Source organism: Rattus rattus, chromosome 1, assembly GCF_011064425.1.
Source record: "Rattus rattus isolate New Zealand chromosome 1, Rrattus_CSIRO_v1, whole genome shotgun sequence".
In the NCBI taxonomy this organism is placed as follows: Eukaryota; Metazoa; Chordata; class Mammalia; order Rodentia; family Muridae; genus Rattus; species Rattus rattus.
This window is the reverse complement of record NC_046154.1, coordinates 165,935,453-165,957,398: the sequence shown is the minus strand read 5'-3', so window position 1 is coordinate 165,957,398 and position 21,946 is coordinate 165,935,453. Positions and strand designations below refer to the sequence as shown.

The 21,946-nt window shown below is 50.1% G+C and overlaps 2 protein-coding genes across 5 annotated transcripts in view; one reads left to right on the top strand and one right to left on the bottom strand.

The window, feature by feature from the left end:
* Positions 1–1,852, top strand: part of Stab2 (stabilin 2) — a 179,249-nt gene extending 177,397 nt beyond the window's left edge. For both annotated transcript variants that reach the window (XM_032910792.1, XM_032910783.1), the window contains exon 69: positions 1,405–1,852. In XM_032910792.1, the coding sequence (XP_032766683.1) occupies positions 1,405–1,461 (57 nt within the window). In that variant the 3' untranslated portion in view covers positions 1,462–1,852. The remainder of the gene's footprint in view (positions 1–1,404) is intronic.
* Positions 523–21,946, bottom strand: part of Nt5dc3 (5'-nucleotidase domain containing 3) — a 57,273-nt gene continuing 35,849 nt past the window's right edge. For 2 of the 3 annotated variants that reach the window (XM_032910804.1, XM_032910816.1), the window contains 6 exons: positions 21,780–21,881; positions 19,770–19,851; positions 18,521–18,607; positions 17,221–17,361; positions 10,382–10,446; positions 6,879–8,345 (listed from right to left, as the gene is read on the bottom strand). In XM_032910804.1, the coding sequence (XP_032766695.1) occupies positions 8,093–8,345; positions 10,382–10,446; positions 17,221–17,361; positions 18,521–18,607; positions 19,770–19,851; positions 21,780–21,881 (730 nt within the window). In that variant the 3' untranslated portion in view covers positions 6,879–8,092. Of the gene's footprint in view, positions 720–6,878; positions 8,346–10,381; positions 10,447–17,220; positions 17,362–18,520; positions 18,608–19,769; positions 19,852–21,779; positions 21,882–21,946 lie in introns of those variants that run through there. The other variant, XR_004388837.1, reaches the window with a different exon arrangement.

Genomic DNA, 21,946 nt, shown 5'->3' with positions numbered 1-21,946 from the left:
ACCATTCATTCATTTACTGAGTTGGTGACGCTCCAGCTTGGATGGGAGCATCCTGACTTCAACCCAGGGTAACCCTGTGGAGGGCACCCCAGTCACACTGAATGGGCCTGTCATTTTTTTTTTTTTTTATCAGTTCTGGACTGAGAAGTTAGGGAAAGGCATTCTGCCCCCTTATATAACCATGAAGAACTTTGACAACCGTGTGCTGAGTGTCCTTGTCTGACCAGCACACCGCCCAGGCTGACAGTGTCCTTTCAGCAGTCTTGTCTTACATGGATTAGCAGCCCTCCTGCAAAACTAACCCAGGCCAGGGGCTGCTGTCAGTGTAGTGTTTAGAACACACATTTCTCCCACAAAGCAGAGTATAGTTAACACATATAAGAAAACGATTCTGAAAATCCCATTAAATCAAACACATATAATATTTTATTTGCTTATTAAGACATGGTGCTGCTATGTAGCCTTGACTGCCCTGGAACTCACTCTGTAGGGCAGACTTTCCAGAGCTCAGAGAGTCACCTCCTTCTGCCTCTCAAGTGCTGGGATGAGAGGCATGTGCTGCCGTAGCTGTCTGTAGAGTTGAATTTTTATTTCTCTCGGCACCACTCCATTGAAACTACCGTCACTTTGAGCATTTATGGGGCGTCAGGTTACGCTGTTCAGGGTAGTCCCATGTTTTGCCTTAAGGTCACCTTCAGCTTTATTCAAGGCATAGTCACCTGAAGGAAAGGGACAGCATTTTAGCAGCAGGACTAAGCTAAACCAGTCAGAACCAGTGGCCCAAAGGACACCAACAGGCTACACTTTCATACCTATCCATCTCTGTACATCCCAAACAATGAGAAATCTTGGCTGGCCAGTGCTGCTTGTCAGAGGTAGTAACAGCAGGAGACTCTCTGGCTCTCTGGCAGGGAGTAGGGGGTCCTGAGCTCACCATCTCAAAGGCTCACACTCGCCAAGCGTCAGTATTTTCAGTATGAAGGAGTGTCTATAACCCTACTAATCACCACGGGCTAACTGTAGTAGCCAACCCTCACACCTTCCTTGAGAGGTAAGTATTCCTATGGTACTGATAGAGACGGGGAAGCAATATTGAAAAGCACGCAGGCAACCTCAAGCATGGATGGGCCCAGCCTAGGCAGCCCTAACCAGCCTAACCCCCAGCCCCAGCCTCCACTCCTGTCTGAGGCAGGCGTGTGAGGGAAGGCTCCTGAGACAAAGCTTTAGGCCCACCCCTTCCCCCTCCCCCTCAACCTCTACCCCTATCCCCACCCCCACCCCGTATGAAGCAGCATCATGAGCAAAGGTTCAGTGAGGCCCCAGAGCAGAACAGTGTCCCAAGGAAGGAAGCAGCAGCAGGAACATCCCTAACTCTAGTGTCCCACACAGCCCTCTGCCTTCCAGGACCCTGGAGAACAGGATCTGGAGGACAGCGACCCTCTGGGGGCACTGCGGTCCTGACGTGAGAACCCAGCAAACAGCCACAGTCATGGTTCCACGGTGATTCCCAGCCCCAGCTGTCTCACGGATCAGTTGTTTTAAAGAATGACAACACTCAGAAGCCAGCCATACCTCACCCTTCTGGTTAATCTGGGATTGTCGCCAGGGCTAAGGAGCCATGTTGCCTGGATACCTGGGGGACCTCCACCTCCTCTGAGGCTCCACCGTGGTTCTCTCACGTTCCATATGGTGCTTGGTCTGTTCTGCCCTCTCTTGTACCCACAAACTGTGATTCTGGTATTCTCCTATTGATGTAAGCACCAAAGGCGGGGCTTCACCTCATATGTTCTGTATTCCAGTACCCAGAAGTACCTGCCACATGCGTGTGCTCAATAAATGTTTTGGGAACAAAATAAAGAAGGCACTGTGTACCTAGGAGGTGTCAAACTATGAAAGCAAAATACGTTTATCAAGGCTAATTAGAACCCTTCCGATTGGCCAACATTTCTCTTATCCGTTATTTGATTCTGTTTCCTTACACTTACTTTAAGCCAATGAGACTCCACTTCACACCCACTAGAGCACTGGGCAGACGGTCCATCAGAAGACAAGCATTGCTGAGGGTGTGAGGGGATGGAACTCTCGCCTTGCTGGTGGGAAATGTCTGGTAGAGGTACTGTGGGAAAGTCTCAGCTCCTCAGACAATCCAATGGGATTACCACAGAACCCAGAACTCTCTCTCATAGGAAGAAGACTGGACACCCGCAAGCTCACAGGTACTCATGGTGACATTGCTCATAACAGTCAAAAGACAGAACCCCAGTGTCCATCGTGGTGTGACAGAGCGGTGGTGTGTCCATGCAACACGCCTGAAAGGTGCTGTGTTGCTCTGTGTAACTGTGTACCCTGACACCATTAGAAAATGCGGTGTTATCTGACCACACCATGCTGCTCTTCCCGCCCCCGCTACCTCCTTCCCTGTCCTCCCTGCACAGCCCAGGCTAGCCTTAAAGTCCAGACTCCCATATTTTAGCCTCCAGCATACTAGGATCATGCACTTAAGCTGCCCCACCCAGGTGTACAAAAAAGAAAAAAAAATGTTGAGATTGGAGAATTGGGAGGGGGAATAAAAAGGCTTTAAAGCCACCAGTCCAGTGACTTCTGCAGAGAAGCAGCAGAGATCCAGAGACCGAGCAGCCTCAGGTGGCAGGACTGGCTGGATTGGGTCGGATCTGAGCATTGTCTCCCCCAAGCCCAGGACCTGCAAACTCACATCTGTGTGTTTGGGATAAAGATGTCAACATACGGTAAGATTCTGGTCCTTTCCCGCTGTGGACAGCAGCTCGCAACTCAGCAAGCTCCAGTAGCCACCTCTGTAACATCCAAGCTCCTCCAGCTCGCCCACCTACTGGCTCGTTCCCCAGTCATCAGAAGGGCACAGTGTCAGCAGGATGAAGTCACTATGGGGGACAGGGTGGAAGCCCGGGCTGAACAGACCTCAAGCTCCCCATCTTTTGCCTCTACACCCCAAATCTCCTCTTCCCATTCCATCAAAGGTTTGCCAAGTCAAGTCTATTTAAGTTCTAGAAGCCATAAAGTGTCTTACAAGCTCTCTCCAAGCTCCAGGAGTCTGAGGCCGCCGTGGTTCTCCAGAGAGGGACTGCCTTTGGGACATCACACCATGAAGGAACAATGGGCATTTCCAGGACACCACCCCCCCCCCAAACAACAAATGTAGGATGGATTAGCTAGTGGGTCTGCGGCATTCATCATCCAACACAAACAGACGTGAGCATACTGGGAATCACAACATTCGCAGGAGACACGAATGAGGGTCCGCTCGGCACAGCGGGAGAGAGCACGGTGGTGCCACAGATGCCAAATCCACACCACACACACACACACACACACACACACACACACACACACACACACACACACGTTTAAGATGTGTAAAAGCAAGGCATTCAATATTTATAAACATATCCAAACCCAGTAGCAAATTTTCTTAATATTCCTCAATCCTGTATTTCCTCAGCATGTCCCAGCTCCCTGGTTAATGACTACGAGCTAACAAGACGATGTACCCCGCCTCATACCCCCAACACCACCCCACCCTGCATATGCTTGCCAGCTGCCACCTGCCCAGGGCAGGGCTCTCCCAAGTTTCTATTTGTGACTTAGTCCTGAAGCCCAGAAACTGCCTACATTTCACCTTTCTCGATCCCCTTCTGTGGGTCCACTCGCTTCCTTCTTTTGAGGTTCTGGGAATGGAATTCAGGGCCTCAAGCATGCTGGGTAAGCGCTCTGCCACGGAGCTGTCCTCCCAACCTTAGGGATTTTTTTTAAACCTCTGATTTCTTTTCATAGACATCTGGGAGGAAACCATGTTTGGCAACTGGCTTAAATACCCGTAACCGATGGTGCACTAACACACACACACACACACAAAATACAATTCAAGCTTTTATTTGGCTTTGAGTTCATTATCACAACATAGACAATCAACATGTAGAATAAATAGCAAATTCACATTCCGAATAAATAGTAAACCTACTTTGCATTTGTCATGCCTGATGCCACACAGGTACAGTCGTTCCACGACACAATTAGGGAATGGGCCTACATCGGAGCTCAAGCCTGCGCTAACAGAGAAAAACAATGCAGGAGCACTTTGGGAGGAGCAGACTGGACAAAAAGTTTCATGCAGGAAGGTCTTGAGAGGTTCACTGCTGGGATCCACATCTGGGATGGGGAGGGGCAAACCAGCTGGGGGGAGGGGTGCTGCAACACAGGGCAAATACAAGAAGGTCTTGGTAGCCACAAAGGGAGCTCTGGAGCTGGCCCCAAAGTAATGCTGGAGGGACCAGGCCCTGTCCCTTCATAGGGAACAGTCACGGATTATACACCGCAGGAAAGGCATGTGATCTGGAGCAAGCCAAGGCTGCGCGTCAAGGAAATTCTTAAAGAGAAACACATCAGCCCGCACCACTCCCAGCCCCTGGGATGAATCAGCCTTCAGTCCTGAGCCCAGCAGAGTCATAAAAAGGGTAACAGCTCGCAGCTCAAATCCACAGTGAAGCAATCTTGGCAGGTACTGCAAACTCACATGGCACTGGCCGTTGCCGTATAGAGAGGGAGACAGGGTTCCTACGGGAGCACGGCACAGTGGCTTAGCGCTTACACTAACTGTACCCAAGCAGGAATCCCCACATGCTCTAAGCAAAGAATCTTGCCATCCAAGCAGGAGCCAGCACCCACAGCCTGTGCTGGTGAATCAAATCCCCATGGAACAGCGGAGCCATTCCTGCAGATGCAGCAATGGGAGGGGGGCCTGCGAAGTTGAAAATGGTTCCCTTATCTAAAAGGCCCCCCTTCTCTTCCTTCCCGTTGTTTAACCTATCTGTGGTCTGAAACGTTAGCTAAACTAAAGAACCTTGCTCCCAAATATTAATGCCAAAGACATAAGTAAATAAATAACAAGAAGAAAAGAGAGGAGAAAGAAAAAACTAAACAAAAACCAACCCACCCAACAAAAGGAAGTCACGCCGGGTCTGGTGGTTCACTCCTCTTATCACGACACTCTGGGAGCAGGGGACATCCCTGAGGCCAACCTGCTCTACATAGTAACTTCCAGACCAGCCAGAGCTACACACTGAGACCCCGTCCCAAAAATAACAAACTAAAGAAACTCCTTGGGCGGAGAAAGAATGGATGGGCTCCCTGAGCAGCAGAAGAGAACTATCAAGGAGCCCTCCCTGCATCTGGCCATTCAGTCTTTTGAGCATTTTAGTCAAGAGCCCCATGTAGGTTTCTGGCAGCAAGTGAGCATTTGGATAAAGTGGAATTTCAGTGTATTTAGCACTTGCTGAGGGGAGGGGAAAGCCATTTAGTTCACCCAAAGCTAAATTAGGTAGGAGGCACGACAGCTTTTCACTTCTCCTTTATTGCAATAAATAAGAGGGCCGATGTGTTCAAAGCAACTGGTAACTTAGTCTGAGATCTGAGCACATCAGTGGCAGGTGTATTAATGGTGAAGAGGGGTGTGGAAGGTGTGGGTGTGGGGGTGTTAGGAAGGAAGAAGAGGGGTGGGGACGTGACAGAGACAGACATGTGTGGAGAGAAGAGGCCAAAGCCGGAGAGGAGAGGAAGGGAGGAAGGGTGGGGGAAAGAGAAAAGAAGGGGAGAGGGAAGAGGGGGAAGAAGAAAGGAGGGGGGAGGGGGACGGAGGAGGAGGGTGTGCTATCTTAGGAGGAAAAGCAAGAGCTCCAAACACCCAGCACCTGAGATATTTTTAAAGCCAGCTCTCCCCTGAAAAAGCAACTCTGAGAAAACCCCAGCACTGCAAACCACTCCAGTGGCCGCTGCTGACACCATGACCTTGCTGGATGTCACCCTGGCAGGGACTGCCCTTAGACTGAATTTTTGTTCACATGATTCTAAGAAAATCAGTCTAAACAATGTCCGAAAAAAACATACAGTTCAAAGATATTAAAAATTTTACTGTTCGGTTTACAATTTAATATTTTTTAAAGGTGGAAAAAAACCCACTCCCCTTTTACCTATATACCGTCCTCAATGTGCACACAAAAGAATACTCTAAAAAGAACAAGACACCAGTGCAGTAGGTCAGACCCCAGCCAAGAGTCCCAGGGACAAGCTAAAACTTGTCCTGCCTGCACTAGCTGAGGACCGGAACACGGTGGAAACGCCCCTGTTCTTCACGCAGGGATGCCGTGCCAGGCCACTCTGCCAGAGCACGGTTTGAGTGTGCAGTCTGCCCAGCTGTGTGTCTGGTGCGACATCCCAGCTGACCCAGTACGGTCGTGCTTGGTGACCTCAAGACTGTGATCCTTGTATACAGAACAGGCTGTAAGATGCATTTCTCACACCCAGATGTTTTCCTCCCTCCAGGCTTCGGTCGCCTACTGTAGGCATTAAGAGAGCAGCTCTGCCTCGATCTTGAGTAGACAAACCTGGAAACTGGCATCTAGTCTATACCCGAAGAATACAGGATCCGACCAAAGGTCATTGTTTTTAGCTTCACTCTGCTCCTGCAAAGCACGAGTCAGGAGCGTCCCAAGCAGCGTGCATCCTTTTAGGGCTCTGACACGGAGCAGTTGCCAAAACCCCGTGGTGGCTAACACTGGGGAACAGGAACACCAGAACAGAAAAATACCCATCCTGTTCTGAAAAGGAGCAACGTTGAACCCCAGTGCTTAGCATACAACACAAGAGGGGGGAGGGGGCCTGAAGGGTCACCTTCGAAACAACGTCCAACACTACCAACATCAAAGACACCATGCTAACACAGGGCTTCACAGTGAATGCTACACGGTTCATTTAACTTCTGCACATCGGCAGGCAGCCTGCAACAGCGATGGGGCTGGGAGCGGCCCCTCATCAGCGGGCTAGGATCTACTTACTGCCATAAAGAGCAAGCACTCGCCACAGTCTCCTTCATGCTCCTGCTGTCTTCACACTTTTGCATGCCTATAATAGGAGACTCCGGAGACTGAGGCAGGAGGATTGAGTCCAAGGCCAGCCCAGGCTCCATAGCAAGACCCTAACTAGGGGTGGGGGTTAGGGGTAGGGGGTTAAGGAGGGGGCAAGGGAAAGAAGCAGCAGCTATGGTGGCAGCAGCTATGGCGGCGGCAGCTATGGTGGCGGCAGCAGCAGTGCCACGTTAGTGTAAAAGCTTACAAGGCGTCAGGCCACAGGAGACAAGGCTAATCTGGCCACCAGCACTTCCATGGCCTTTGCAATGAAAACGCCATTGAACGGAACTGTCAGTGACAGCAGCCACTCCTGTGGTGCCCAAATGTGTTCAAAGATACTGCAAACAGACGTAACAAGAATTCTTCCCTCCAGGGGGAAGGGCAGAGGAGATTTCCCCAGCTTGGCTCTCGGCATGAAACATGGCGTTCCCATCAGCAGCTGTCTATGCTGGATGGCCTAGCACACGGGCTAGCGCTGGCCACAGGCCGAGTCCCAAGGCTTTGCGTCTTTCTTGTCTTCTATTATGTCCGACCCACTGGCTGAAAGGCAACGTTAGCTCGAGTGGCTGTGTCCTTACCCTTTTCCTGGGGAGGAGGGAACCCATCCGTCACCCCTTCGGGCAGACAAAGCAAGTGTACACTGAGGACAAACGCTTCTTGTTCTTCCTCAGCAAAGTCATTCCGGAAGGCTGTGATTTCTATGGGAAAGCGTCTTTGAAAGCCTAGGACCAGAAGACCAGGGAACTGGCCGCAGGTAGGGCTGCTTCCTCAGCAACCTGCTTCCTACTGTCTCTGCATTTCACCATGCCCTTGCGGTCCTCAATGTAACCGCGTGTAAACAACCAAGAAATGCCTCACAGAATCAAGGTGTCCACTCTTGACCTACTGAACACAGACGGCCATCAAGAGGGTGCGCTCGTCAAGAGGCCTGACGTTGTTGGTTCCACGTTAAACAGGACGGAATCAGTGTTGTGTGGAGAAGGGCCAGGGGACCCCAGGTGGCCGGCTCCTGTCTCAACCTGGACAGGGCAGTATTCATGGTAAGGTAGAAAAAATACAAAAGGCGCATCTGACTCTGGGAAGCAACTCTCAGGCTACCTGACCCTCTGTGAGGCCACGAATGCTCCTGGCTTTTTCCTCAGGCAAACACAGGGTTACTTGGCCTGAGCCTCCTGCAGCAGAGGGGCTTTGAAGGCAGACGGGCTGTCCGACCACGCAGGAAGCTCGTGCTGCAGGGGAGTCCTCCTGGGGTAGAATGTGTGGTTGACGTCGTAGTTCAGGAGGCAGCTCAGAGATGCCATGTAGATGTCCGCGAACCTTGACAGGCGCCTCAGGAAGTAGGTTGGATTCTGATCTGTGCGGAACAAACTCCCAAACTGGGCGTTGAAGAAACTTTTGGTCATTTCTCTGAAATTTCATGAAGGAAAAAGAAAACAACAGAGAAAAAGTTTTAAAGGTTTGCTTTTGGTTTTGTTTGAACACTTGAGTAAAAATTATCTTTAAAACAAAACCTACTAGAGAGGAGAAAGCAGCCAATTAGCCAAGGGCAGACTTAATACCAATCGAGAAAACCCCTGTGAGCCAGGTGTGGGGCCCACACCCATAATCTCAGCACCAGGGGCTGAGCCAGCCTGGGCTACATAATGAGACCTTGTCTTACAAAACAAATAAACAAACCACAAAACGCTATCTGTCCAGCCAGCTCTCAAAATAGCCTGTTACATTCCTGAGTCCTGTGCCAGTTAAAACAGCACTTGGAGACTTTGCTGTGAACTCCGTGCTCCTCCAAATGCACGCTGTGTGCCATTCAGAGTGGGCAGAGCTGTTTCCGAGGTACTGACAAAGAGTTCTCCATGGTACCAAGAACTAAGCACGGCAGAGAAATAAAACTGCTGTGAAGGTTGATCACCACCTCCCAGGACAGACTTCAAATGCTTCGCACGCCCCCTCCTCGCCTAGCCTGAAGCACGTCAGTCAGTCACCAAAGCCGAGGTGTTAGGCCTCTGCAATCAAACCTCTGTGCACTCCTACCTCAGGCAGCCTCCTCTGCACACAGACTACCCCGACAAAATGGACTAACACCATCTGAACGGTGTTAAATCCGTTACAAACACAGGAAACACTTAACTCATTGCACAACTGTGCATAAACGCCAAACACTAGCAACGGTTGTCTGTTGTCATTGGAGACCAACAGACACAAGGACCAACGGACCACAGCTACTAAAACCCCAGCTAGGTTTCTGCAGGTGAACAACATAAACAGTATTTAAACCTTTACTGCAACATCTCTTTGTGATGTTGAAATGAAAGCCAGCAGGGGCTGGATAGATGGGCCCGTGGTTAAGAACACTTTCTTTTCTTACAGAGGACCTAGGTGTACGAATGCCCATATGGCAGCCCTTAACTCCAGTTCCAAAGGATCTGACGTCCTCTTACAGAGGACACAGGTTCGAGTCCCAGCACCCATGTGGCAGCCCACAACTGCCCATAACATCCAAGGGATCCAATGTCTTCTTCTGACCTCCATGACTACAAGGCAAGCACGAGATGTACAAACCTGCATGCAAGCAAAACACTCCTACCCATTTTACAAAAATGAAACAAAAATAATAACACGAGAGAAATAAAGGGGGGGTGGTAATTAGAGATGTGAAGCCAACAAGAATCTCCAGCAGGTGAAGCCTCCTCGCCGAGCACTTTAGGCTCCTAGAAGTGAGCAAGCCATAAACTGTAGACAGACAGACCCCAGGCCTTCAGAGATGGGGCCCTGAAGTCAAACCACGTCACCGCCTTTCCCACATCTTTACAGCAAAACACATCAAATCAGAATAAGCCTGAGCTGCCCAACAGTCTGAAGAAGACTCGGCAGAGGCTTGACCTCTGTAGAACCCCTCAACATCCCTGGTCAACCCAGGCTCCCATCGCACGGGGACCAGAGCCCCAGAAATAACCAGTTTCCAAGTCTCAGGCTATGCCAGGGCATGGGCCCAACCACATGTGACCCACAGAGTACTCATGGGAAGGCTCCCTGTGGGCAGCTGTCTCCCTAAGGACACACTGGTGAGAATTCTGACAACCAGAGGCTTCTTCACCAAGAAAGGCTGGGGGCACATTCCTGAAACAGCAGGGAGCACAACCAGACTGCAGGGACCCCGAGGGAGCACCCAGCACAGTCCCAACAGCCACATGTGCCACCAGCTACCAACAACTGTGCTGCTAGTCAAGGCCAGGAGGAAAAACAAGGAAAAGCCACCTCCTTCAAGGCTTTCAGTGGCGAAGGCAGAGGACAGATGGACAAGCTGGCTTTGTAGAAACACCACACGTCACCATGAGCAGAGAACTGATCCTGGACACTCAGGAGTCACAGTCACTCCTGGGAGCTAAAACAGGCTGTTTGCTGGTGTCGCCCAGAGGCACAGCGCGCACACAAGACAGGCTTACCTCATCTCTTTCCTCTCCTTTTTCCACTCCTGCAGAACCAGCTGTGACTGAGCATCTCTGTGGACCTGCAGGGACATAAGCCAACAGTTTCCAGGGCTCCGCTCTCAAACACACTCCTCGGCTGAAAGAGTTTCTCAGTGGCAACTCTTTGTGAAGGAATTCTGTGCCTAAGTCTAACAGGCGGGCACTTGTGTGACCTTTCCATTTTCCCAAGTGAAAGCCTGGCTTCCTGACACACAGGAAGCGTCAGCTTTCCGTTACTAGAAACCTAAGGTCTGGCTGCTCTGTCGTCCACGTGACACACAAACCAGGGTCTTCTGAAAAGAGGGGAGCTGGGCTGAGAAAATGTGTTTGTGAGATCCAGCTGTAAGGCATTTTCTTAATTAGTGATTGAGAGGGAGGGTCCCGCCCATGGTGGGTGGAGCCATCCCTGGGCTGGTGGTCCTGGGATCTATAAAGAAGCAAGCTGAGCAAGCCATGAGGAGCAAGTCAGTAAGCAGCACCCCTCCATGGCCTCTGCATCAGCTCCTGCCTCCAGGTTCCTGCCCTGTGTGAGTTCCTGTCCTGACTTTTCCTTTGGTGATGAATTTGTACTTGGATGTACAAGCCAAATAAACCCTCTCCTCCCCAACTTGTTTTTTGGTCATGGTGTTTTGTGAAGCAACAGAAACCCTCACAAAGACACTGGCTTAGGGCTGGAGTATGGCTCGGCAGACAGAGGCTCCTGCCATCAAGCCTGGTGATAGAGTTCTATCCCCGTTGAAAGGAAAGAACCAACTCCTGCAAGATATCCTCGGACCTCACACAAACGAGGAGGTGTGTGAAGGAGCGAAAACACACCGCTCTAAGACCAGTGTAGCTTAACCAATTAAAGATGTAAAATTATGAAAACATGAAACTTATAAAATGTTACATAGAAACACATTACATATGAAATGTGTGGCATGCCTTTTACAAACATGTATTACATTATACCTACTGCCCCTCCTCCCCAAGTATGATCACAGTGGTTGAGAAGTGGATGTAGTGTTCGTGACCTGTGGCGTGGTGGCGTGCATAGGCGTGGCGGGCGTGGGCGTGCGTGGGCGTGGTATGGGCGTGGGCGTGGGCGTGGCGGCGTCGCGTGGCGTGGCATGCGTGGCGGCGTGCGTGGCGGCGTGCGTGGCGGCGTGCGTGGCCTGCATGGCGGCACACCTACAGATTCTAACTAAGCCACAACATCTGGAAATGAACACTGAATGTCTTTAACTAATCAGAGACAGGAGAGCAGCAGACGTCTTAGTTTTTATATCCCTTAATGTTACATTAGCTTCCATGAAAGGGAAATGTGACTTTCTGAGGAGTCAAAATGTGAGCAGATAGCAAAAAGAAACTGACAGCGCCCCACCGGCCATTATGTGGCACTTGCCAGAGTTGTCACTGCTAAATAGTTAGAGTAGGAAGCTCACAATGGCAGGGCACACATGGGCCTCAATTCACCACCACGAGGTGACCTTAGGACTCAAGAGGACAAGACAATACAACAAACCACGTGATTCCCACATGATAGCCAAAGACCTCCTGGCCACATCTGCCCAGCTCAATAGTCAACTAGACAAAACCAGTCCTGGCTGAGCCCAAGACTTGGATTTCTTGCCTGGTGTACTAGCTGGTTTTATGTGTCAACAGAGAAAGGAGCCTCAGTTGAGGAAATGCCTCCATGAGACCCAGTTGTAAGGCATTTTCTCAAGTAGTGATCAAGCGGGCAGGAGCCAGCCCATTGTGGGTAGTGTTGTCCCTGGATTGGTCCTGGGTTCTATCAGAAAGCAGGCTGAGCAAGCCAGGGGAAGCAAGCCAGTAAGCAGCGCCCTCCATGACCTCTGCATCAGCTCCTGCCTCCAGGTTCCTACCCTGTATGAGTTCCTGTCCTGACTTCCTTTGGTGATGAACAGCGACGTGGAAATGTAAGCTGAATAAACCCTTTCCTCCCCAACTTGCTTCTTGGTCATGATGTTTGTGCAGGAATAGAAACCCTGACTGACACCTGATATCTGTCAACACCACCCAGACAGTAACTGTCACTGAAAATACCCTAGCTGTGCTCTATCCCAGCAGCCAGCAAGCTGTGAGTTTTGAGAGGGGTTCTGTAGGCATGGTTTGTTAGGGATATGCATGTCATGCCTAAGGTGACCAGAGGAGGGCATCAGATACCCAGGAACTATAATTACTGATGCAATGTGGGTGCTAAGAATCCAACTGAGACCTCTGCAAGAACAGCCATCGCTCTCAACTGCTGGACCATCTCTACAGTACCAGCGTCTGCATTGTAAATTAACAGTGAATTTACACCACCAGAGAATTTAGAGGTAAAATCCATAGGGCACCAAAAGGAACTTTGGTGACATGCAAAATATGGGGGAGGGGAAAGAGGTGTTCCACTGTGGGAACAGGCCATAGCAAAACCCTGGGACAGCCCAATCTTCAGCCTCGACTCTGACCATCACTCTATCCTAATCCATGAAGTAGGCCCCGGGAACCTCACATAAGCAGGAAGGAGCTCATTAGAGATAGGGAGCTTGTATCTCTAACATTCCTAAGCAGAACTGCTTACCTACCTCCAAGGTCTGGTATTAGAAGGTCTGGCCTTGGGGCGGGCAGGGGTTGGGGGTAATTTACTCATGAGTGGGAGGCTCTTATCAATGAGATCGGTGACCTGATAAAGGGGTCCTCAGAATTCTATAATCTCTCTAACATATGAGGCCAGATCTTGCCAACAGTGACAGCTGCCACCTCAGTCAGGGACTTCCCAGTCCCCAGGGCTGCAGGAAGCAGGTGGTACTTAAGCCACTGGTCTACAGCAGACTTACAGCAGCCTAGTATGAGTAAGACAGGGTCACACCTGCAAGACGGAAGTCTCCAGGGTATGACTGGGCTACTCTAACCTCTTTCTCAAAGTGGCTGCCAGAAGCCATGCAAATTCCCCTCTGCAGTCCTCAGCACAGGCTCCGTAGATGGAAAGAGTCGACTGGAAGCTCGAAGTTCAAGGACCGTTCTCCAGGCCAGCGCTGCCAGAGATGGGGCAGACAGCGTGACACCCGCCTCTGCTTTTCTACCACCAGTCCTGTTTCTAAGTTTCTTGCTTTTCTTATACACTTCATTCACTTGGGGAGAGGACACGTACATGTCAGCATGAGGAGGTGAGAGGTCCGAGGCAAACTGCAGGATCAGATTCTCTCCTGAGCTCCCAGAACTGAACTCAGGGCATCACACTTGGCATCTCCATCCACTGAGCCAGCTCACCAGCCCTGGCCTGAAGTTAGAGGGCACCCAAGGACGATGGGGGGTACCAGCACACCCCGACCACAGGCTACCGGAGTGAATAAAAAGGGCAGAGCAGCAGCTTTCTCAGAGCAGGGGCACCCGGCTCTGTGTCTGCCCTGACACAGCTCTTCTTGGGCCTGGCATGGCTCCCGCCCACCTACCCTCCAGGGCTTTCTCCATCACTGCACTGCGTTAGCAATCTCCTCACCTGAACCCATGTCGTCAGCATCAAACGTGCTTGTCCCCCATGTGAGAAAACCTACCCTCGTGTGCTGTCCCTTCTCCTACACAGGACACTGTCAAACAAGCCTCGCGTATCTGAAGCCTGCTTTAAAGTATCTGGGTCTAAGTTGTTAGTCACGGTCATGCTTTTGGATTGGTTGGTTGGTTTTGTTTTGTTTTTCAAGACAGGGTTTCTCTGGGAAGCTTTAGTTGTCCTGGAACTCATTCTGTACACCAAGCAAGCCTCGAACTCACAGAAATCCACCTGCCTATTCCTCTCAAGTGCGGGCATTAAAGATATGCACCACCACTGCCTGGAAATATTATTTGTTATTATTTATTTATTAAATTACTACACAATTACTATCATTATTACTTATCTCACTGAGCAGCTAATACAGAAACACACGGGCACTCACCCGTCTTTCTATCAATCAATGTAACCAGCTCTGTGTGGGTAAACACAGGCTGTGTAAGGCAGCGCCGTCCTCCCCGTCTGAACAGGACGCTGCAAACAGGGCAGCCCAGCAGCTGACAGCAGGTCAGCCAGCTCCAGGCAGCCCCCATTCTACTGCCTTCCTGTGAGCTGACGAACGGGACTCTTTAGGAAACAGGTTGAGAAACAAAACAATCATTCTGTCACACAAAAATGACATGGAACCTGTATTTCAGCATCCGTGGCTTACTGGGAGAGCTAAAGCCATTGGTCACATGATCTCTGGCAGCACTGAGAAAAAACTGAGTGCTATGACATAGTGCACACAGCCCACACGCCCTACAACAGCCACTCTTGGCCTTTAAAGGGATCTGCCGACCCTGAGTCTGTTTGTGATCTGAACGGCCTCCAGCCAAGGTCTACCGTCACCAGCTGTATTAGAATCAGTCACGACCATTTTAAACGTACTTCATGACTAAGGAGAAACTTCTGTTGTTCTGCTTAACTCATCAGACTTAGCTCCAAATGACTCTGCTGCTTTGTCAAGTTAAGCCCAGTGTCACAGGACACGTTTTCTTAGAAATGGGCTAGATACTCTGAAAATAGCCACCTACAGGAGTGTTCTAGACGCATGCATCGTCAGATCAATGGAATTTTCCAGACTGGGGCTGTGGTGCAGAGGCAGGGCAGTGAGAAAAAGACGTTCATCCAAATATGTTTAACTGACACCCCGCCCCTTCAACTGTGGTACCAGCAAGGGCTTTAACACATCAGAGGTTCAGAACCAGGCAGGTGACGACCAGAGAGGAAAAGGGTGTGAGGCCAGCACCAAGGATTTCTCTGCTGAGCTCAGGGAATCTCTGGACAGACATATGCAGGCTGTGATCTCAGGTTTGCCCCAGAGATCAGAGAGGAGGAAATGAGCACAAGGGCCTGACCGTAAGTCAGTCAGCCTTCACGGCTGCGTGGTTTCATGCTACAGAGTACTCTGTAATCAAAGTTTAGCTCTCAGCCTCAGTTGTCTCTCCTATAAAATCAGGGTAGAACATGCAAGTTAATTCCCTTTCCCTACTTCCCTAGCCCCAGTCATGTGTAATCCATTCCACATGTCACAGAAATATTGCCAAGGCCACCCATTCTCTTAGCCAAGGCCACCCATTCTCTTAGCCAAGGCTACCCATTCTCTTAGCCATTAAGCATTTTTCATAGGCCAGAAAGGAAAATAAACAAAACCTGTTTCCAGAGCCATCTGTCATGCGGTCACTACAGTCATGACACGCAGGTCACTTGTGAGTCTGACCAGATGCTCAGTCACAGAGAGAATGCAAGTCAGGCAGGAGCCTGCTCCCTTACCCTCAGGGCAGTCCCCGAACCTAGAACCTAAAACCATGGGCACGGTCAAACCCTATCTACTGTTTTTCCTGTCTGTGCATATCTGTACCAAAGATCGATTTATAAATAAGGCACAAAATAAGGGATTAGTACCTAATAATAAAACAGTTTTAACAAAACACTGTAAACAATGCTTAAAATTTATGAATTGTTTAGTTCTAAGATTTTCCATTTCATATTTTTAAACTACTTAACCATAGGCAACTAAACTAAAAACACAGAAAGAGAGTCCATAAACAAGACTATGACAGGCTCTTAGCTCCACCCGACAACCCCTAAGGAAGCAATCACCTCAGAGTGGTGCTGCAAAGCCCAGACCTAGGCATCCCACGGCCTAAAGTTGAGCCTCTGTATCATTAAAACCCAGCCGCCTCATTCTCAAGTGCAAAGGTTGCCCCTGCACCCGGGACGGCTGCCTGTGAGTAGTAGAGGACTGCTTTGCACTGCGCAAGCCTTCGTCACGATGGCCAGCACATGAGGAATAGCTACTACCACCGTGCCAGCATGTGACACAGCCACAGGCTCAGCTGCAGTAACCTAGACTTGGCATAGGGTATTTTTAGAAAATCACCTCACAACACACACAGTAAAGAAAGCAAAACAAGCCTGCCCTGCCCCCCGCCCCCACCCCCCATCAGAAGAGCCAAGGTCTCGAGAGCCTACCAGAACCCAGCCTGGAGGACGTGCAGGGCTCCACGCGCTGGAATGTATACCCTGGGAGAGAGGACCTGGCCTGCCCTGCCTCTCCTCAAAGCTTGGCAGGAGAAGCTGTGGGCAGCGGGCCATGACCAGAGGCCGCAGGTGTGCCGGCCAAGAGTGGCCCAGAGTGTCAACCTAAATTCTTGACTCACAGTGTGGCCGGTTGAACAGCACGGAGAGAATATAGGTGGCTCATGAGATGAATGGCCCTGAAACAAGCTGTCACAGATATAAGAGAGGGCCGACGTCCTGGGGTAGGACGTGAACCTAACAAATGCTCCAGTCTTAACCCCACCCCCGCCCCACACTGGCTACATGAATTAAAACTGAACTCCAGGAAACAGCTAATCACACTGCCAGTAGAGGCTGACCCGGGATCCCAGCCTGCTCTGCGACTCTTTGGTACCTAGGATGGCATTCCAAAAGACCCTTCATTTTACACGTGGGGAAACTGAGGCCAGAGCAGGAAGTCCTCTGGTGATCTAAAGGCAAGGAGGGTGGTCCAGCATAACAGTGGGCCCCAGTAGGCCAATTTTCACCAGCAGAGGCACAAGAATAGCACCTGCCTTTAAGACCCTTGCAAAGGCTCTCCAGATGGCTCTCGGGGACGTTTGTAAGGGTCCCATCATGGGGGAAGGACGAGATAACCACTAGCAACTCTGCAGTCCGCTGAGGACAACTTAACCTGCACTTCATAATCAGACACAGAGCACAGGACATTGTTCTGATCGGCAATCATCTTGTGGCTTAAAGGAGGAAAATGAGAGGAAATAAAACAAAAATAGCCAACCTGCATCTGCTCCAAGAGCCCGGTCAAGGTCTGCAGCCACGTCATGGTCTGGATGTACTGCTCCGTGTTCATGATTCTGAGCTCGGAGCGGAGCTCGGGGATGATCGCTCCAGTGCGCCAGCCGTGCTTCAGGGTCAGATCCTGAACACAGAAACCACAGGGCGCCTCAGTCCCCTCAGAACTCAATACCATGCCTCCTGTCCCAGACTGGGAGGTATTTGCTCAATCGGTCTTTATGTGTAATGGTTAGTTATTAACCAAGTTGAATGCGATGAATTACACTTAATTAAAACCAATCTGGCCCCAGGCTCTGACCATATCACCCAGGGAAAGTTCCCATTCTAGAAATAATGGCTGTGATTCATAGCTGCTTCAAAAAGGAGGGTGGGAGACTTAGGAAAGCATGGTGGGGGCATGTGGAGGAAATGTGCGGGAGCATGTAGAGGGACATATGGGGGGCATGTGGGGGCAAGGGGGTGTAGAAGGATGTGGGGGGCATGTAGGGTATGGGAGTGTAGGGGGATATAGGGGGGTATAGGGGGCATGTGGGGGCATGTGAGTGTGGGGGGCATGTGGGGGAGCATGTGGGGGATGTGGGGGGCATGGGGAATGGGGGCATGAGAAACATGGGGGAGCATGTGGGGACATGTGGGGGGCATGTGGAGGTGGGGGAATGTGGGGGGTATGGAACCACTAACCATGGTCTGTGGGGAAAAAACAAAACATGGTCTGTGAGATCAGGGGTCAGGCTCAACCCTAATGCCCTGAACAACCCTCACTGAAGCTGGGTGAGGGGCCCCTGGGATCCTAGGTCAAGATTTCCAGGTTAGCTAGAGCAATATACCACGAGATGCAGACTTTTAAGGGGACCAGGGAAGGAGACCAATGGTTCAGCACCTGCCTGGCATGCACAAGGCCCTGGGTTCAAACCCTAGTATTGCGCATGTATGGGGAGTATCCTTTATTCAATACTGCAGACCTTCCCAGACCTCCGGGACACATCCACCATGTACCCGGCTAAGAGGCTGAGGGAGCTGTGAGCATGCGCGTGCACTCTTGGAGTTTTCTGACATACTGACAAAAGGGAAGAAAGGTCCTCGCATTTAGCTTTCCACAGAACGTTTCTGATTGAATCTGTGAGTACCTTTCTAATTTCCATCACCTCAAAGAGAAAAACAAAACTATCTTTTCACAACTCTGACCTCTCCTGTTTTGTAAAAGGGAGACTTTCAAAACTGGGCCGCACTCTGGGTTTCTAAGAAACAGCGCCCCACCCCCGCTGAGGAGAAAGGTTCCTCACCGCCAGATCACTGTATATGTGGTCACCAAAATACAGTACTTTGGATCCTCTCCATCCAGTGAGCTTCAAAAATTCATACAAATTGCCCTGCAACGGAAGAGGAACGCAGACCATTACAGGCCAGAAACCGCCCAGGAGCCCATAGTCTACTATACCTGCTTTAAAACTCGGAAAAATCATTTTTAACTCTTATGATTTATTTTAAATATCAACGACTAAAGCTAAAAGCACACCCATGGAAACAAATCTCTCGGACTTTTCTCTGATGCCAAATGTACCCTGAAAAAATTTCAGTTAGGCATGATGGTGGTCGACTTTAAGCCCTGCAATCAGGAGGCAGAGTCGGGTGGACCTCTGTGAGTTCGAGGCCAGCCTGGTCTACGTATTCCAGGCTGGCCAAGACTACACAGTGAGACTGTCTCAGAAACAACAACAAAAGAACATTCCAGATTGCATCTGCCTCCCTGCAGTTATCTTTACACTAATCAAACATGCCGAGACCATGATTCTATAGAAACGACTTCTAATTTTATTATGCTGCCACAGCTGATTCTTTCTGCCAATCCCCTGAGGGTGAACACTCACAACATTACCTCGTTTGTAAACATCCTCACAGAAAGTTCTGGGAGACGCATCTAAATCTTCTGACTTGTTAGAAGTAAAATGTCTGAATTAAAACGAACGTTTTTATGGCCTAGAGAATACACTCACTGCTAAATCCCGCAGGCTGTTGTCAACCCACTGAGAATGTTCAGTCAAGAAAACTACTCTGGGGGTTGGGGATTTAGCTCAGTGGTAGAGCGCTTGCCTAGGAAGCGCAAGGCCCTGGGTTCGGTCCCCAGCTCCGAAAAAAAGAAAAAAAAAAAAAAAAGAAAACGACTCTGGTGATGTTCAGAAAAAAAATGATCAGCCATGGTTCGAACTCCTGACAGCCTTGTTCTATGGCCGGGGGTTTAAAACTGCACATGAAATGTTTCTCAGCTGGAAATACATTGGATGAACAACCAACCAAGATGGATGCACCTCAAAGAGAAATCTCCGAGGTTTACGACTGACACTTTACATTTTATAGAGGGCGGTGCCTTAAACGTTATATTTTTTTTTTAAATGGCCAACTTTGAGTTCATCTGAAATTATAATCTGCCAGTCAGGGAACCCGGCTGTTCCAAGCACCTGGCCGGTCCCAGAACCCGCAGCCCCTGTGACTACAAGGCAAACAACAGGAGTAGCCCAGAGAAGGCGTGCGTACCTGCTTGTAGATCTGGCCTTTCTGCAGCTTGTGGATTTTATCCCAGAGTAAGACACCTTTCTCGTTCACCTTTCGGAAAGGTCTAGCAACAGAGAAGGGAAATGTTACTAGAATACATGGTAACCGTTAAAAGCTCTCTGCTCCACAAGATACTAAGTGGGGAGTCACTGAGAACAGGAAGTACCCATACTGCATCCCCTAGCCCAGGTCACCCCATTCCACACTACAGACCCCACTACAGACCCACTACACACAGTAGGTGATGAAGAGCAAGGAAAAAAAGAAAAAAAAGAATTCTAGAGCCGACCACCCTTGGCAAGCATGAGCCCTTTAGTCCGGTCTCCCTAGGACAGTGCTTCTCCATCTTCCTAATGCCCTGACTTTAATACAGGTGACCCCCAACCATAACATTATTTTTATTGTTACTTCATAACTTTTTTGTTACTGTTATGAATCATTAAGTATCTGATGTGTGACTGTGTGAAAGGTCACCACCCCCTGCCCTAGCATAGTCAGCAGGACAGAGAGCATCTGCTTCACAAGGTGAAGCCTGCAGGAACACTGCTGCCTGCAGATGCTATGGAACTCTGGCATCCTGGGTCAAATGCCAGGTCCGGGGGTGGGGCCTTAGCTCTGATGAGCCTGGAAGCAGGACCGCCCTGTCCCTCACCCCCGGGTACAGCCTGTGGGACTCGGCCTGTCTTTTTGTGTAATTGTCTCTCCAGTCACAGAAATAGAAACTCACTGTACGCATCAGAACACATTTTCCCTTTCTGAGGAACATGGAAATCACTTTGTGTACTTTTATTTATATCTCTTTTCCTTTAATCCTGTCAGCAACCTCTTGTGTGATGTCACCGTCTGAAACACAGTAGCAGTAAGATATGCTGGCGGCTTTTGCTAGCCAAGTTCAGCATGTTTAGTGGCTGTGTAACATTCCTGCACATGGGCATTCTGATTAACAAGTCATCCTCAACTGTTGGCTTCAATAAACAACAGAAGGAGAGGGAATGTCTCAGCCATTATTCCAGAACAAGGGGTTGGGGGGAAGAACACTGCTGGGCTGAGTCCCTCCCAGGAAGAGCCCAGGCCTGACTCCTCCATCTCAGATAAACGTTTGAGAAGAGCCTGGGTAAAGGGAGGCCCAGCCTCCACAGGAATCTAAAAACCCAGTAAGGGCGCTAGAGGCAACATGGCTGGTGTATAGCTTCTGACCACACTTAAGACTCAGTCTGTATGCTCTGTTTTGAGCTTGCCTCTTCTTAGCACCCCAATGGTACACAGGTTGTCCTCACTTCAGACACCACAGTAGGACCCCCAGAACTACCCACTGAGGTAGGTCACCAGCTACAAGGGTGCTAGTCACCAACCACAGGTCAAGGAAGGTCTGGGAAAACCCTTCCCAAAGTAGGCCATAGACGGACAGAAGCCCTCTCTGTAGAATGCTATCCTAAGAATCTTCACTGTGTTGGCCTCTAGGAGTGGGGCCACCTAGTCTGCCCCCAGGGTAGAGGACACATTAGTACTCTTGGACTGATCCTGACTTCTTCCCTCCCCCTTTCCAAAGCCGCAGAGGCAGGAGGACATTATATAAGACATGGCTGCGACTTGTGTTGGGTTGCAGGCTGTTCTGCAAAAGTCAACTGCAGTTTGAAATGCACCAATTAGCTGTTTCAAGAGCTGCCACCAGGCAGTCTGGTATCGGTGGTGTTCCCTCACACCCCACAAGGCATCCGGGGGCCAAGCCTGCTTTGCTGTATGGCATTAATCCCTGTTCTCCACTGTAGTCTCGCTTCCTAAAGCGTGACTCAGAACCGCAGCAACCCACACTCAACTGAGAACACTGTCTGCTATGCTCCCCATCCTGCCGCTCCCCAAGCTAAGTGTCAGACAGGTCACAAATTAGAAGCTATGCCTCAGATGCTCAATGATTCTGCGACTGGCTCTCGCGATGGCATGCCATGCCTGTATTCACAAACACAGTCAAGTCCTCAGTAGACGGGCCCTCACCTCCGCTTGTCATTGAAGAAGTTCGGTTTCTCGGCCTGAACTATGACCACATCGAAAAGGTCCCGCCAGTCCTTCCCCACGATGTACCGCATCCCTTTGTCTCTGGAACAAGGCAGCCAGGTGAGCTGACATCAAAGGGATGAACGTTTTTTTATTTTCTTGCAAAC